Source organism: Medicago sativa, chromosome 5, assembly GCF_051527215.1.
Source record: "Medicago sativa cultivar Bolivia chromosome 5, Bolivia_mono, whole genome shotgun sequence".
Lineage (NCBI taxonomy): Eukaryota > Viridiplantae > Streptophyta > Magnoliopsida > Fabales > Fabaceae > Medicago > Medicago sativa.
Genome location: NC_140753.1, coordinates 15,715,584 through 15,731,981, shown reverse-complemented (window position 1 = coordinate 15,731,981; position 16,398 = coordinate 15,715,584). Strand labels below are relative to the sequence as shown.

The following is a 16,398-nucleotide window of genomic DNA, read 5'->3' as shown; positions in this document are numbered from 1 at the left end:
AATATGTATAATCACAGTCTGTTCATATATGATAGTGTCATCGATGGCTTTATTACTTACTATAGATATATACATATGTTTATCTATGCCTATATGATTTCATTCTTTTTATGCGTATTTATAAATCGGTGTAATGAATAGCACAGTACTGCAATGATTTTCTTTGCTACATGTAAATTTATGGAGTCATATGTGGTCAACAATTAACCTTAATGATTGGGCAAATATAGTTGCTTTTAGATTTATATTGTTCTGATCACCTGTAGGTATATTTAAAAGGGGAACAATCATATCTACTTATGTGAAAAGTTTGTGTTCGGATATTCTTTTATTCAAAACTACTTGTTAATCTCATAAATTTCGAAACAATATCTGATGCATGACTTGCCGTTCAATTTGTTATTTAAAATTCAATTGAGAATAGTTTAGTGTAATTGTATTTCAATTGTTGCTCTTTTGTATCCACTGTGATATTAGCCACTAGTTTTGAAATAGAAAAGAGAAAGAGGGGAACATGAATTTTTCTAAATTAATTATAGGTACGTGCTACTTTTGTAGATCTAAAATAATAATAAATTATTTTATTTGAAACATGTTTGTAGGCCACACATCTTAATTTAATTGGCCGGGGATGACTAGTTTAGTTAGTTATTTTAATTGGCCTAAATAATTATGTGTTATTATGATATGTATTATTTAATAATGTGTATTGATGTGTTATTGGATGATGTGATATTTAACGATGTGCAAAAGATAAAATATCTGACGATGTGTTTTAATGATGAGTTATTTGAACATGTGTTTACATAAAGATGTGCTATTTAAAGATGTTTGATTTAAAGATGTGCTATTTGAAGATGTGTGATTTAAAGATAGGTTATATAAAGATGTGATCTTGTTATTTATGCACTATATGTGTTAATTATGATGCTTATGATGATGCGATGTTTAAGATGTTCTTGATTATCATTTGATGTTGTTGTACTATGATGCTGATATGAGATGAATTATTTATATGCTGCATATACTGTTGAGTCTTATTTAAGATGTAAATGTCGGTCTAAGTCAAAGAGTTTGTTAAGTCGTCGAGTCGTTATGAAGTCATCAAGTTGTTAAGATGTTATGTTGTCAAGATGTTAAGATGTCATAGATGTTCATGAAATTTCTAAGACGTCAGATGTTGAGTCCATGCATACTCATTTAAAGATGAGGGCTCATGCCCTGGAGCTTTTGCTCAACCACGACGATGGAGCTTTTGCTCAACCAGTGACGAGGGCTCATGCCCTAGGAGCTTTTGCTCAATAGCGACGAGGGCTTATGCCCTAGGAGTATATTTATGCTCATAAGCGACGAGGGCTTATGCCCTAGATTGGTACCACATGCATTTGAATTTTCATGATGATTCAAGATGGTTTAAGACGTTAAGAGTTGCATAGTCGAGTCTAGATGCATTGTCAAGTCAAGTTAAGTTGTGATGTTTTAACGAATTACTTTGTGATGCCTTTTAGTAGGATGATATGTGACGATGATTGTGACTGCTATATGATAATATATTGCTAAGATGAAATGATGATGTCTATGTATTTGATTGTAATTGTTAAATTATAAGATGTTTATATTGTTAAATGTAATTTATGATTTATGAGCTTAATATTATTGTTTGAGAAATCTCACCCCTTCTGCTTGAAAATGTTGCTCTTCGTATGGGTAACTTGCAGGTAATCAAGATTAGCTGCGGTCGTGGGTGACAATCTCTCACTGTGTCCTTAGGTGCTCTGATACGTAACGGGATGGGAGTTTTGACATTGTTTCTATTCCTTACGTATTGTTTTATGAGATTTTATAATAAAGATGTTGGACTGAACTAGTTATTATATTTTAGACTATTTATAAGACTTTTATGATGAGGCTTTAGTGCCAAAAACTATTTTTAGATGTTGAATAATTCCGCTGTAAGATATTAAGTACTTTGTTGATTGAATTTTGAAGGATAAATTATTATTTATTCTTTTATGATTTTTTTTAAGAAGTGTGACATTCCGTTTTGTGATGAAAATCTCTGATAATTGTTATGAAATTTTTACGTTGGGAAAACGGGGTGTTACAATTGGTATCAGAGCAGGTCGGTCCGTCTGGCCAAGTAGATGAGTCGTAGTGTCGTTTAACAGCCGGAATACCATTATTATGTTATTCTAAATGTTGTGTGTTGTGCAGAGAAGAGACCTGGAGGCTGCAAATTTTATCTGCTATAAGAGAACTAGAATGGCTGGAAGGAATGATGCTGCGATTGCTGCTGCGTTGGAAGCTGTGGCCCAAGCTGTGGGACAACATCCAAATGCTGGTGTTAATGCTGAAGGGAGAATGTTGGAGACCTTTCTGAGGAATCATCCTCCCATTTTCAAAGGAAGGTACGACCCTGATGGAGCACAGACATGGCTCAAAGAGATTGAAAGGGTTTTCAGAGTTTTGCAATGTACTGATGATCAGAAGGTGCGTTTTGGTACGCACATGCTGGCGGAGGAAGCTGATGACTGGTGGATGAGCATCCAACCTACCCTAGAGCAAGATGATGCGGTTATTACTTGGGCTGTGTTTAAGAGAGAGTTCCTAAACAAATATTTTCCTGAGGATGTTCGCGGAAGAAAAGAGATCGAGTTCCTTGAGCTGAAGCAAGGAGACATGTCGGTGACAGAGTATGCAGCGAAGTTTGCGGAGTTGGCTCAGTTCTACCCACACTATACTGGTGACAATGCTGAGTTTTCTAAGTGTATCAAGTTTGAGAATGGTTTGCGTGCTGACATCAAGCGAGCCATTGGTTACCAACAGATCCGTGTTTTTTCTGATTTGGTGAGCAGATGCAGAATCTATGAAGATGATACTAAGGCTCATTACAAGATTGTTAATGAGAGGAAAGGTAAAGGTCAGCAGAGTCGTCCTAAGCCTTATAGTGCCCCAGCTGATAAGGGCAAGCAAAGAGTTAATGATGAGAGGAGACCTGAGAAGAAAGAAGTTCCTGTTGAGGTTGTCTGCTATAATTGTGGTGAGAAAGGCCACAAGAGTAATGCTTGTACTGGAGATGTGAAACGGTGTTTCCGTTGTGGTAAGAAGGGGCATACTAGTACTGAATGCAAGTTTGATGATGTTGTGTGTTTTAACTGCAATGAGGAAGGACATATTGGTTCGCAATGCAAGAAGCCTAAGAAGGCTCAGACTACTGGGAGAGTGTTTGCTTTATCTGGTACTCAGACGGAGAGTGAGGATCGTTGATCTGAGGTAAATTTTCGAGGACGAAAATTCTATAAGTTGGGGAGAGTTGTAACACCCTCCTTTCATTTAATTATTTTTATTAAGTTAGAGTCTATTTAAGTGATTTATTTATGTATATGAGGTGTTAGTATTTTATTATGTGGCATTATTATATTATTTATTAGAATATGAGAATTATTAGTGTAAGTAGAATTGGAGGTTATAATAGAAAGAAGAATAAGTTATTGGGCCTAAATAGATTTAGGAATAGTGATTAGTATTATAAATAAGGAAGCTCAGGTTAGAAAGAGTTTTTACCTTAAACCGCTTTTTGGAGAAAGAGGAGAAAGAGGAGAACTCAGAGAGAGAATCCTAGGAACGAAGAACGCTGCTTTTGATTTTTCAGAATAACAATCTAAGGTAAGGGTGAGACTATCTTTCACTAATATTAGGTCTGTGAATCATTAGATTGCATCTAACATGCTTTAGGGTGAGTTTGTAAGGGGGGAGTTTACATTCATCTAAGGGTTGCACGAGTGAAGGGTTTGGGTTTTTCTTTCTTGTTTTCATGATCCTTTGATAAATTTATGTCAAATTCATACTCTAATTGGTTTGTTGTGATTATATGTTTAATTATTGAGATTTATAATATTTCGGTGGCTTTATTATACCTATTCTTCGATTCCCAGTTAACAGCTAGGTATAATATGTATAATCACAGTCTGTTCATATATGATAGTGTCATCGATGGCTTTATTACTTACTATAGATATATACATATGTTTATCTATGCCTATATGATTTCATTCTTTTTATGCGTATTTATAAATCGGTGTAATGAATAGCACAGTACTGCAATGATTTTCTTTGCTACATGTAAATTTATGGAGTCATATGTGGTCAACAATTAACCTTAATGATTGGGCAAATATAGTTGCTTTTAGATTTATATTGTTCTGATCACCTGTAGGTATATTTAAAAGGGGAACAATCATATCTACTTATGTGAAAAGTTTGTGTTCGGATATTCTTTTATTCAAAACTACTTGTTAATCTCATAAATTTCGAAACAATATCTGATGCATGACTTGCCGTTCAATTTGTTATTTAAAATTCAATTGAGAATAGTTTAGTGTAATTGTATTTCAATTGTTGCTCTTTTGTATCCACTGTGATATTAGCCACTAGTTTTGAAATAGAAAAGAGAAAGAGGGGAACATGAATTTTTCTAAATTAATTATAGGTACGTGCTACTTTTGTAGATCTAAAATAATAATAAATTATTTTATTTGAAACATGTTTGTAGGCCACACATCTTAATTTAATTGGCCGGGGATGACTAGTTTAGTTAGTTATTTTAATTGGCCTAAATAATTATGTGTTATTATGATATGTATTATTTAATAATGTGTATTGATGTGTTATTGGATGATGTGATATTTAACGATGTGCAAAAGATAAAATATCTGACGATGTGTTTTAATGATGAGTTATTTGAACATGTGTTTACATAAAGATGTGCTATTTAAAGATGTTTGATTTAAAGATGTGCTATTTGAAGATGTGTGATTTAAAGATAGGTTATATAAAGATGTGATCTTGTTATTTATGCACTATATGTGTTAATTATGATGCTTATGATGATGCGATGTTTAAGATGTTCTTGATTATCATTTGATGTTGTTGTACTATGATGCTGATATGAGATGAATTATTTATATGCTGCATATACTGTTGAGTCTTATTTAAGATGTAAATGTCGGTCTAAGTCAAAGAGTTTGTTAAGTCGTCGAGTCGTTATGAAGTCATCAAGTTGTTAAGATGTTATGTTGTCAAGATGTTAAGATGTCATAGATGTTCATGAAATTTCTAAGACGTCAGATGTTGAGTCCATGCATACTCATTTAAAGATGAGGGCTCATGCCCTGGAGCTTTTGCTCAACCACGACGATGGAGCTTTTGCTCAACCAGTGACGAGGGCTCATGCCCTAGGAGCTTTTGCTCAATAGCGACGAGGGCTTATGCCCTAGGAGTATATTTATGCTCATAAGCGACGAGGGCTTATGCCCTAGATTGGTACCACATGCATTTGAATTTTCATGATGATTCAAGATGGTTTAAGACGTTAAGAGTTGCATAGTCGAGTCTAGATGCATTGTCAAGTCAAGTTAAGTTGTGATGTTTTAACGAATTACTTTGTGATGCCTTTTAGTAGGATGATATGTGACGATGATTGTGACTGCTATATGATAATATATTGCTAAGATGAAATGATGATGTCTATGTATTTGATTGTAATTGTTAAATTATAAGATGTTTATATTGTTAAATGTAATTTATGATTTATGAGCTTAATATTATTGTTTGAGAAATCTCACCCCTTCTGCTTGAAAATGTTGCTCTTCGTATGGGTAACTTGCAGGTAATCAAGATTAGCTGCGGTCGTGGGTGACAATCTCTCACTGTGTCCTTAGGTGCTCTGATACGTAACGGGATGGGAGTTTTGACATTGTTTCTATTCCTTACGTATTGTTTTATGAGATTTTATAATAAAGATGTTGGACTGAACTAGTTATTATATTTTAGACTATTTATAAGACTTTTATGATGAGGCTTTAGTGCCAAAAACTATTTTTAGATGTTGAATAATTCCGCTGTAAGATATTAAGTACTTTGTTGATTGAATTTTGAAGGATAAATTATTATTTATTCTTTTATGATTTTTTTTAAGAAGTGTGACATTCCGTTTTGTGATGAAAATCTCTGATAATTGTTATGAAATTTTTACGTTGGGAAAACGGGGTGTTACATCTCTTGCTGCAAATTGTAAGCACTTTGAACAGTAAACTGGAGAGTGCTAGTTCCTCCCCATCCTACAGTGTCTGGACCATCAAAATCAGAAGGAGTTGGAAGGGCTAAAATCCGGTTAACAATGTCCACAGACAAGTTATCCATCAAAAAATTTAGATCCCAGTCACCAGAAGTATTAAGAGCATCCCTAACTGAAATAGTAGTATCCACATAAGATTGATTAGCAGAAGAGAAGAGAGAAGTATTACTCGAGACCCACTTATCGAGCCAAAAGTTAGTACTTATTCCATCCCCAATTTGCCAAATAACATGACGCTTAAAATCATCCCATATTCCTACAATCGCTTTCCACAGGGGAGACTCATAAGGTTGGGAGCTAATACTGTTATTAAGATCATTATTTCTACCGTACTTACTGTAAAGAACTCTACACCAGAGCTTATCTGGTTGCTTGATAAGATTCCATATCATCTTCATAAGAAATGCCTCGTTCATATGATGAGGCTGCTTGAAACCAAGACCACCATACATCTTCGGAAGACAACATACATCCCAACTTACCAAATGAGCTTTACGCCTCTGATCCGAGTCTCCCCACACAAAACCTCTTTGAATTTTTTCAATCTCATCACATATGGTTTTAGGGATCTTAGCATACTGCATGTGATAGTAAGGAATGGAGCTGATGACAGATTTTGAAAGAGTGATTCTACCTGTAACACCCCGTTTTCCCAACTTTAAAATTTCATTTAAAATCAGAGTATTTTAATCACAAACGAAATGTCACATACTTCATTTAAATCATAAAATGGATAATAATAATTATCCTTCAAATTCAACATCATGAAAATCTTAAAATTGTTGCAGTGGAAAATAGTTCAACATTTAAAAGTCTTGGCACACAGGCCTTATTGGAAAATCTCATAAATTAGTTCATAAAAGAGACACGTAAGGAATAGAAGTAAAAGCAAGCCCCCATCCCGTTACGTATCAGAGCACCTAGACACCAAGTGAGGAGTCCACTCACGAACGCCTCTAATCTTTATTACCTGCACATTACCCACGGTCGAGGCAACATATACGCAGAAGGGGTGAGATTTCATAATCAATACATTAAGCATATAATCCAATAAAATGCATTTAACAAGTTAAACATTAATAACATCACAACAATTAACACTTAGCATATTTTTCATTTCATAACAAATACAATCATCAAATACTGTTACTAATTTTCATCTCAAATCATAATCAACTTAACACTCAACTTGACGACACAACTCATCTTTGACCATGCAACTCTATCAACTCAACAACAGCTTAACAACTTAGACCATCATGAAACTTCTTGATATGCAAATGCATGTGGTACCAATCAACTACAAAAATGAGCATAATAGGCTCTTCAACGTGTGAGCACAAAGGCTGCCGGGCCTAAAGCCCCCAACTTTAATGAGCACAAAGGCTGCCGGGCCTAAAGCCCCCAACTTTAATGAGCACAAAGGCTGCCGGGCCTAAAGCCCCCAACTTTAATGAGTATGCAATGAAATCAAACTTCCAACAACTTAGACAACAACATGAACAACTCATACGACTCATAATCATGGACAACTCCTTAGATCTTTACAACTTAGACCGACTCTTGCAACTTTTATGACATTCAGGTCAGTCAACAGGAAATAGCAACGTAGGCAGCACATAAACAGTTCTAAAATATCACATCAACATTAAAGAGTGGATCGCATCAATATAAACATCATAAATAATCCAAATAGTACATATATAACAATGTCACATTAATATTAATCTCAGTCATCTTAATTAAGCTTCTTGGACAGTTTACAACTTCTTAACAACTTACATTTCGAACTCAAGGGTCATCTCAAGACTTTAAGTGCGAAAAATCGCAAGAAACAATTTTGGGCAGAATGGGGTAACTGCTCGCCGTGGCGAGTAGGCTTGCTTGCAGTGGCGAGTTGCCTTGCTCGCGAGGCGAGCTCACTTGCTCGCAACGGCGAGCAAAACATAGCTCCGGGACCTCCTTTTCTCTCTCTGCTCGCGGTGGCGAGTGAGTCAGCTCGCGAGGCGAGCGACGGTTCTACAGTAATCGGGCAGATTTTAGAAATTCTCAATTTTTAATCTAATCTCTTGATTCTAACCACTAAACAGCCTCTAATAACCATCTTATGAATCATCTAAGGTCTATACATCATTTCTACATCAATCTAACATCTGTTCATGATTCAATCATCAAAATTAATCTTAAACCTAATTCCCGATTCTCACCAAAACTTAACCTAATCATGCTAAATTCATTCTAAAGAATTATACCCTTAATAATATTGAAAATTAGTCTCACCCTTACCTGGTAATAGCAGAATCGCAGCCCTCCCTTGGTTCTTCTCTCTTTCTGACTTTTCTCCCTTTTTATCCAAAAACGTTTCACGTACGTTGTAAACTAATTCTCACAACCTAAACCTTCTATTTATAATACTTGTATTACTCTTCTCACCACTTAACTTACTCTCCTCACAACACAGCCCAAATTCTAATATTTTTATTTTCTTTCTCATATCTTATTTTATTTAATAATAAAATAAGTCATAACAACATAACAACTTCACAACATCATATACCCACATAATTAATTTATAAATCATATAAACCACTCAACTTTATGAATCATAAAATTCACACATATCAATCATGAAAATCACTTAAATCATATATATAAATATATTTTTTTAAATAATCAAATAATTAAGACGGGCGTTACAACTCTCCCCAACTTATAAAATTTTCGTCCTCGAAAATTTACCTCAAGCAAACAACTCTGGGTAAGACTCCTTCATCTTACTCTCTAGTTCCCACGTCAAGCTTTCACCAGTAGTGCCACTCCAAACAACTCTCACTAGAGGTATTTCTTTGCCTCTCAACGTCTTCATTTTGCGGTCATCAATCCTCAAAGGTAAAGTCTCTACCGTAAGGTTGTCCCTAACTTGCACATCATCACTCTGAATCACATGGGACGGGTCTGGGACATACTTCCTCAGCTGCGACACATGAAACATATGGTGCAAATTCGATAAATGCGGTGGTAAGCCAACTCTATAAGCCACCGTGCCAATTCTCTCAGATATCTGATAAGGACCAATAAACTTCGGAGTCAACTTCTTGAACTTCAATGCACGACCAACGCCGGTCGTCGGAGTAACTCTCAAGAACACATGGTCTCCCTCTTGGAACTCAAGGTCTTTCTTACGCTTATCATGGTAACTCTTCTGTCGACTCTGCGACGCTTTCATCTTCTCTTGAATCATTTTCACCTTCTCAGTAGTCTGTTGAACAATTTCTGGTCCTAGAACCACACTTTCGCCTGTCTCAAACCAACACATCGGAGTCCTACACCTCCGACCATACAAAGCCTCGAAAGGTGCCATCCCAATACTTGAATGATAGCTGTTATTATAAGTGAACTCTATCAATGGAAGATGACTATCCCAAGTTCCACCTTGCTCAAGTACACATACTCTCAACAAATCTTCGAGTGACTGAATCGTCCTTTCCGACTGACCATCTGTTTGGGGATGATAAGCCGAACTCAATCTCAACTTAGAGCCTAAAGCTTCTTGCAAACTCTTCCAAAATCTCGAAGTAAATCTTGGATCTCTATCTGACACAATGCTTGAAGGAACACCATGCAACTTCACAATATCTCGAATATAAATTTCCGCCAACTGAGCTATAGGAAAACTAATATTGATCGGAATGAAGTGTGCCGACTTCGTCAATCTATCGACAATCACCCAAATAGCGTCATTCCCTTTAGGAGTATTCGGCAAACTCGTCACAAAATCCATGGATATGCTATCCCATTTCCATTCTGGTACATCTAACGGTGTCATCAACCCAGCAGGTTTCTGATGCTCTACCTTCGACTTCTGACAAATCAGACAAGAGTACACAAATTATGCTACATCACGTTTCAATCCAGACCTCCAAAACAACTTCTTCAAGTCATGATACATCTTTGTAGCTCCCGGATGAATACTTAAGCTACTCCTATGACTCTCTTCAAGAATCATCTTCTTTATCTCATCATTATCTGGAATACATATCCTACCTCGAAACCTCAACACACCTTGATCATCTACCTTAAAGTCACTATCTTCAGTTTGATTAGTAGCATCCAACAAGTCCACAAACTTAACATCGGCTTTCTGCGCATCTCTAATACTTTTCAAGAAATCATTATCAATTTTCAGCATTCCTAGCTTAACACTCTGAGACGACATTTCACAAACTAAGCTCAAATCTCTAAACTGTTCAAGCAATTCAAACTCTTTAACCATCATAGCGGACTTATGTAAAGTCTTCCTACTTAAGGCATCTGCAACAACATTAGCTTTACCCGGATGATAATTCAAACTAAAGTCATAATCTTTCAACAATTCGAGCCACCTTCGCTGTCTCATATTCAATTCTTTCTGATCAAACAAATACTTCAAGCTCTTATGATCACTAAACACCTCAAGTCTCGAACCAAGGAATATCTCCAAATCTTAACACAAATACAACTGCAGCTAATTTAAGATCATGAGTAGGGTAATTTCGTTCATGGATTCTCAACTGTCTTGATGCATAAACAACCACTTTACCATCTTGCATAAGCACACCGCCTAAGCACAACTTGGACGCATCACAATACACCACAAAAAGGTTCATCAGGTTTTCGGCAAAATCAAAACTGGGGTCGTCGTCGACCGTTTCTTCAATTCATTAAAACTGTTCTCACAATGAACATCCCACACAAAAGTTTTACCCTTACACGTCAACTGCGTTAACGGAAGTGCTAACTTAGAAAATCCTTCTACAAATCTTCGGTAGTAACCTGCCAAACCCAAAAAGCTTCTAATCTCTGTAACTGACTTAGGAGTCTCTCATCGTGATACTGCTTCAACTTTAGATGGATCGACTGCAATACCACTACCAGAAATAACATGGCCAAGAAAACTTACTTCATTCAACCAGAATTCACACTTAGACAATTTAACATACAACTTCTTCTCTCCGGTGGTACATCAGGAATTTCATCAGGAAAAACTTCAGGAAAATCACACACCACTTGCAGCTTATCAATCACTGCTTGATTCTCCATAGATAAGGATGCCATCCATCAAGGAAAACATCAATATCCCATCACGTTCTAATTGTTTCAGCTGCTTAGTAGACCAACTCTCTCCACTTTCTTCTTCGGCAGAAGAAAAATACACCGACTTACTAAAACAATTTAATATGGACATGGTTGTACTCCAACCAGTCCATACAAAGGGTTAAACAACAAACAACAAACAAGACAACTCAAATACAGTATAAAACTGTAAAATGACACATCGACTCATCTACTTGGCCGGACGGACCGACATGCTCTGATACCAATTGTAACACCCCGTTTCCCCAACTTTAAAATTTCATTTAAAATCAGAGTATTTTAATCACAAACGGAATGTCACATACTTCATTTAAATCATAAAATGGATAATAATAATTATCCTTCAAATTCAACATCATGAAAATCTTAAAACTGTTGCAGCGGAAAATAGTTCAACATTTAAAAGTCTTGGCACGCAGGCCTTATTCTAAAATCTCATAAATTAGTTCATAAAAGAGACACGTAAGGAATAGAAGTAAAAGCAAGCCCCCATCCCGTTACGTATCAGAGCACCTAGACACCAAGTGAGGAGTCCACTCACGAACGCCTCTAATCTTTATTACCTGCACATTACCCACGGTCTAGGAAACATATACGCAGAAGGTGTAACACCCCGTTTTCCCAACATAAAAATTTCATTTAAAATCAGAGTATTTTGATCATAACGGAATGTCACATACTTCATTTAAATCATAAAATGGATAATAATAATTATCCTTCAAATTCAACATCATGAAAAATCTTAAACTGTTGCAGCGGAAAATAGTTCAACATTTTAAAGTCTTGGCACGCAGGCCTTATTGAAAATCTCATAAATTAGTTCATAAAAGAGACACGTAAGGAATAGAAGTAAAAGCAAGCCCCCATCCCGTTACGTATCAGAGCACCTAGACACCAACTGAGAGTTCACTCAAAACGCCTCTAATCTTTTTTTACCTGCACATTACCCACGGTCGAGGCAACATATACGCAGAAGGGGTGAGATTTCATAATCAATACATTAAGCATATAATCCAATAAAATGCATTTAACAACTTAAACAGTAATATCATATCAACAATTAACAATTAGCATATTTTTCATTTCATAACAAATACAATCATCAAATATCATTACTAATTTTCATCACAAATCATAATCAACTTGACGACACAACTCATCTTTGATCATGCAACTCTATCAACCCAACAACAACTTGACAACACAACTCATCTTAGACCATGCAACTCTATCAACTCAACAACAACTTGACAACTTAAACATTATGAAACTTCTTGATATGCAAATGCATGTGGTACCAATCAACAACAAATGAGCATAATAGGCTCTTCAACGTGTGAGCACAAAGGCTGCCGGGCCTAAAGCCCCCAACTTTAATGAGCACAAAGGCTGCCGGGCCTAAAGCCCCCAACTTTAATGAGCACAAAGGCTGCCGGGCCTAAAGCCCCCAACTTTAATGAGTATGCAATGAACTCAAACTTCCAACAACTTAGACAACATCATGAACGACTCATACGACTCATAATCATGGACAACTTCTTAAATTCTTGCAACATAGACCGACTCATGCAATTTCAAGACTTTAAAGGTCAACAGCAATGAACAGCAACAGATTTACAACATATATCAGTGTTGGAATATCTCAACATCATTTAAGGAATGGATTACATCAACATAAATATCATAAAACATCATAACATTATTCATGCAACATTACTAATCATTTCAGTCATATAAACAGACTTCTGTAACATCTGGAAACATTCTAAACCACCCTCATTCTTACTTCTAAGGTCAGCTCAAGACTATCCGTGCGAAAGGATCGCATCGGGACCATTTTGGGCAACTAACAGCCTAACTCGCAGTTGCGAGTAACTTTGCTCGCAATGGCGAGCAAAGCGTGCATTCTGGGTTCCTAAGTCTTTACTCGCAGTGGCGAGTTATTCTGCTCGCAATGGCGAGCTTACAGGTCACTCGCAGTTGCGAGTTGCATTGCTCGTAGTTACGAGCTCTGGGTTCTAGCTCGCAGTTGCGAGTGTTCTTGCTCGCAGATGCGAGCGATGAATGTCAGTACGGCCAGAAACCTAAAAATCACAACTTTTCACCTATATTCATGATTCCTTCATCCATATAGCATCTAATTATCATCTTAAGTAATATCTAAGGTCTGTACACTAATTTTGCATCAATCTAACATCTGTTCATGATTCAATCATCAAAATTGTTCTTAAACCTAATTCTCAATTCTCACCAAAACTTAACCTAATCATGCTAAATTCATCCTATAGAATCATACTCTTAATAATATTGAAAATTAGTCTCACCCTTACCTGATAATCGCAGAATCGCAGCCCTCCTTTGGTTCTTCTCTCTTTCTGACTTTTCTCCCTTTTTCTCCAAAAACGTACGTACTGCTTTTCCTAACTTATGTCTGTCTATTTATCTCTCCTTTTTACTCTTCTCACGACTAATTGCTCATCTCACCACGCAGCCCAATCTTTAATATTTTTATTTTATTTCTCATATCTTATTTTATTTAGTAATAAAATAAGTCACACCAACATAACAACTTCACAACATCAATATATTTCACGTCATTCTAGAAAATCACATAATTTATCTATAAATCATGCAAACTATTTAAATTCTTAAATCATATAAATATATATATAAATAAATATATAAATCCTCATTAAATTAAGTAAATAATTAAGACGGGCGTTACAGAAGGGGTGAGATTTCATAATCAATACATTAAGCATATAATCCAATAAAATGCATTTAACAAGTTAAACATTAATAACATCACAACAATTAACACTTAGCATATTTTTCATTTCATAACAAATACAATCATCAAATACTGTTACTAATTTTCATCTCAAATCATAATCAACTTAACACTCAACTTGACGACACAACTCATCTTTGACCATGCAACTCTATCAACTCAACAACAGCTTAACAACTTAGACCATCATGAAACTTCTTGATATGCAAATGCATGTGGTACCAATCAACTACAAAAATGAGCATAATAGGCTCTTCAACGTGTAAGCACAAAGGCTGCCGGGCCTAAAGCCCCCAACTTTAATGAGTATGCAATGAGCTCAAACTTCCAACAACTTAGACAACAACATGAACAACTCATATGACTCATAATCATGGACAACTCCTTAGATCTTTACAACTTAGACCGACTCTTGCAACTTTTATGACATTCAGGTCAGTCAACAGGAAATAGCAACGTAGGCAGCACATAAACAGTTCTAAAATATCACATCAACATTAAAGAGTGGATCGCATCAATATAAACATCATAAATAATCCAAATAGTACATATATAACAATGTCACATTAATATTAATCTCAGTCATCTTAATTAAGCTTCTTGGACAGTTTACAACTTCTTAACAACTTACATTTCGAACTCAAGGGTCATCTCAAGACTTTAAGTGCGAAAAATCGCAAGAAACAATTTTGGGCAGAATGGGGTAACTGCTCGCCGTGGCGAGTAGGCTTGCTTGCAGTGGCGAGTTGCCTTGCTCGCGAGGCGAGCTCACTTGCTCGCAACGGCGAGCAAAACATAGCTCCGGGACCTCCTTTTCTCTCTCTGCTCGCGGTGGCGAGTGATTCAGCTCGCGAGGCGAGCGACGGTTCTACAGTAATCGGGCAGATTTTAGAAATTCTCAATTTTTCATCTAATCTCTTGATTCTAACCACTAAACAGCCTCTAATAACCATCTTATGAATCATCTAAGGTCTATACATCATTTCTACATCAATCTAACATCTGTTCATGATTCAATCATCAAAATTAATCTTAAACCTAATTCCCAATTCTCACCAAAACTTAACCTAATCATGCTAAATTCATTCTAAAGAATTATACCCTTAATAATATTGAAAATTAGTCTCATCCTTACCTGGTAATAGCAGAATCGCAGCCCTCCCTTGGTTCTTATCTCTTTCTGACTTTTCTCCCTTTTTCTCCAAAAACGTTTCACGTACGTTGTAAACTAATTCTCACAACCTAAACCTTCTATTTATAATACTTGTATTACTCTTCTCACCACTTAACTTACTCTCCTCACAACACAGCCCAAATTCTAATATTTTTATTTTCTTTCTCATATCTTATTTTATTTAATAATAAAATAAGTCATAACAACATAACAACTTCACAACATCATATACCCACATAATTAATTTATAAATCATATAAACCACTCAACTTTATGAATCATAAAATTCACACATATCAATCATGAAAATCACTTAAATCATATATATAAATGTATTTTTTAAATAATCAAATAATTAAGACGGACGTTACACTACCTGCCAAGCTTAAACATTGTTGCTTCCAACCACTTAACTTGTTTTGAATTTTGTTGATAATATGATTGAAATGACCTCTTGAAGTTCTACCTGGTTCTATGTTCGCCCCAAGATATTTACCCAAACTGTTAACCTGGTTAAACCCTGTATGTTGAATAATATCTTCCCGAAGTTGGTTGTCAACATTCTTGGAAAAATACACCTGAGTTTTTTGTTTATTAATTTTTTGCCCCGAAGATTGACAAAACATATCAATGCAATGTAAAACACAATGAGCCTGCTCAATGGATTCTTCTGCAAAAAGAAGAAGATCATCAACAAAAAGTAAATGAGAAATCGGGGGACCATACCTGCCAGCACGCATAGGTTTCCAGTAATCAGCTTCCACCTGATCAACTATAATATGGGAGAGCCTTTCCATGCAAATGACAAATAAATAAGGGGAAAGAGGATCCCCTTGTCTAATACCTCTAGATGGGTAAAAAGATTCAGTTTTGTCACCATTCCACATTATTTTATAAGATGGAGTAGATATACAATGATGTATGATCTTGATTAGCTTAGGGGGAAACTTACACTCCTTAAGACACTCCTCCACAAAGTTCCAATTAAGACGATCATAAGCTTTTTCTAAGTCAATTTTGATAGCCATGAACGCCTTATTACCTTTCATTTTGGACATAGAATGCACCATCTCTTGAGCTACAATAATATTATGATGGATGCTACGACCCGGAATAAAACTAGATTGAAAAGGTGAGATAATATTATCAAGGAAAGGCTTAATC

The 16,398-nt window shown here is 35.8% G+C and overlaps 2 protein-coding genes across 2 annotated transcripts; one reads left to right on the top strand and one right to left on the bottom strand.

Moving 5' to 3' along the window:
• The first annotated feature begins 2,262 nt into the window (after positions 1–2,262).
• LOC146920469 (uncharacterized) lies at positions 2,263–3,318 on the top strand. Its single transcript, XM_085710724.1, has one exon. It carries the CDS (start codon positions 2,263–2,265, stop codon positions 3,265–3,267), a length of 1,005 nt encoding a protein of 334 aa, XP_085566850.1. The 3' UTR covers positions 3,268–3,318.
• A 2,733-nt stretch (positions 3,319–6,051) lies between these two features.
• On the bottom strand, positions 6,052–15,845 carry LOC146920468 (putative mitochondrial protein AtMg00310). Its single transcript, XM_085711145.1, has 2 exons — positions 15,611–15,845; positions 6,052–6,770 (listed from the first exon to the last, which is right to left on the bottom strand). Exon 2 carries the CDS (start codon positions 6,718–6,720, stop codon positions 6,052–6,054), a length of 669 nt encoding a protein of 222 aa, XP_085567271.1. The 5' UTR covers positions 6,721–6,770; positions 15,611–15,845.
• Positions 15,846–16,398: the final 553 nt, after the last annotated feature.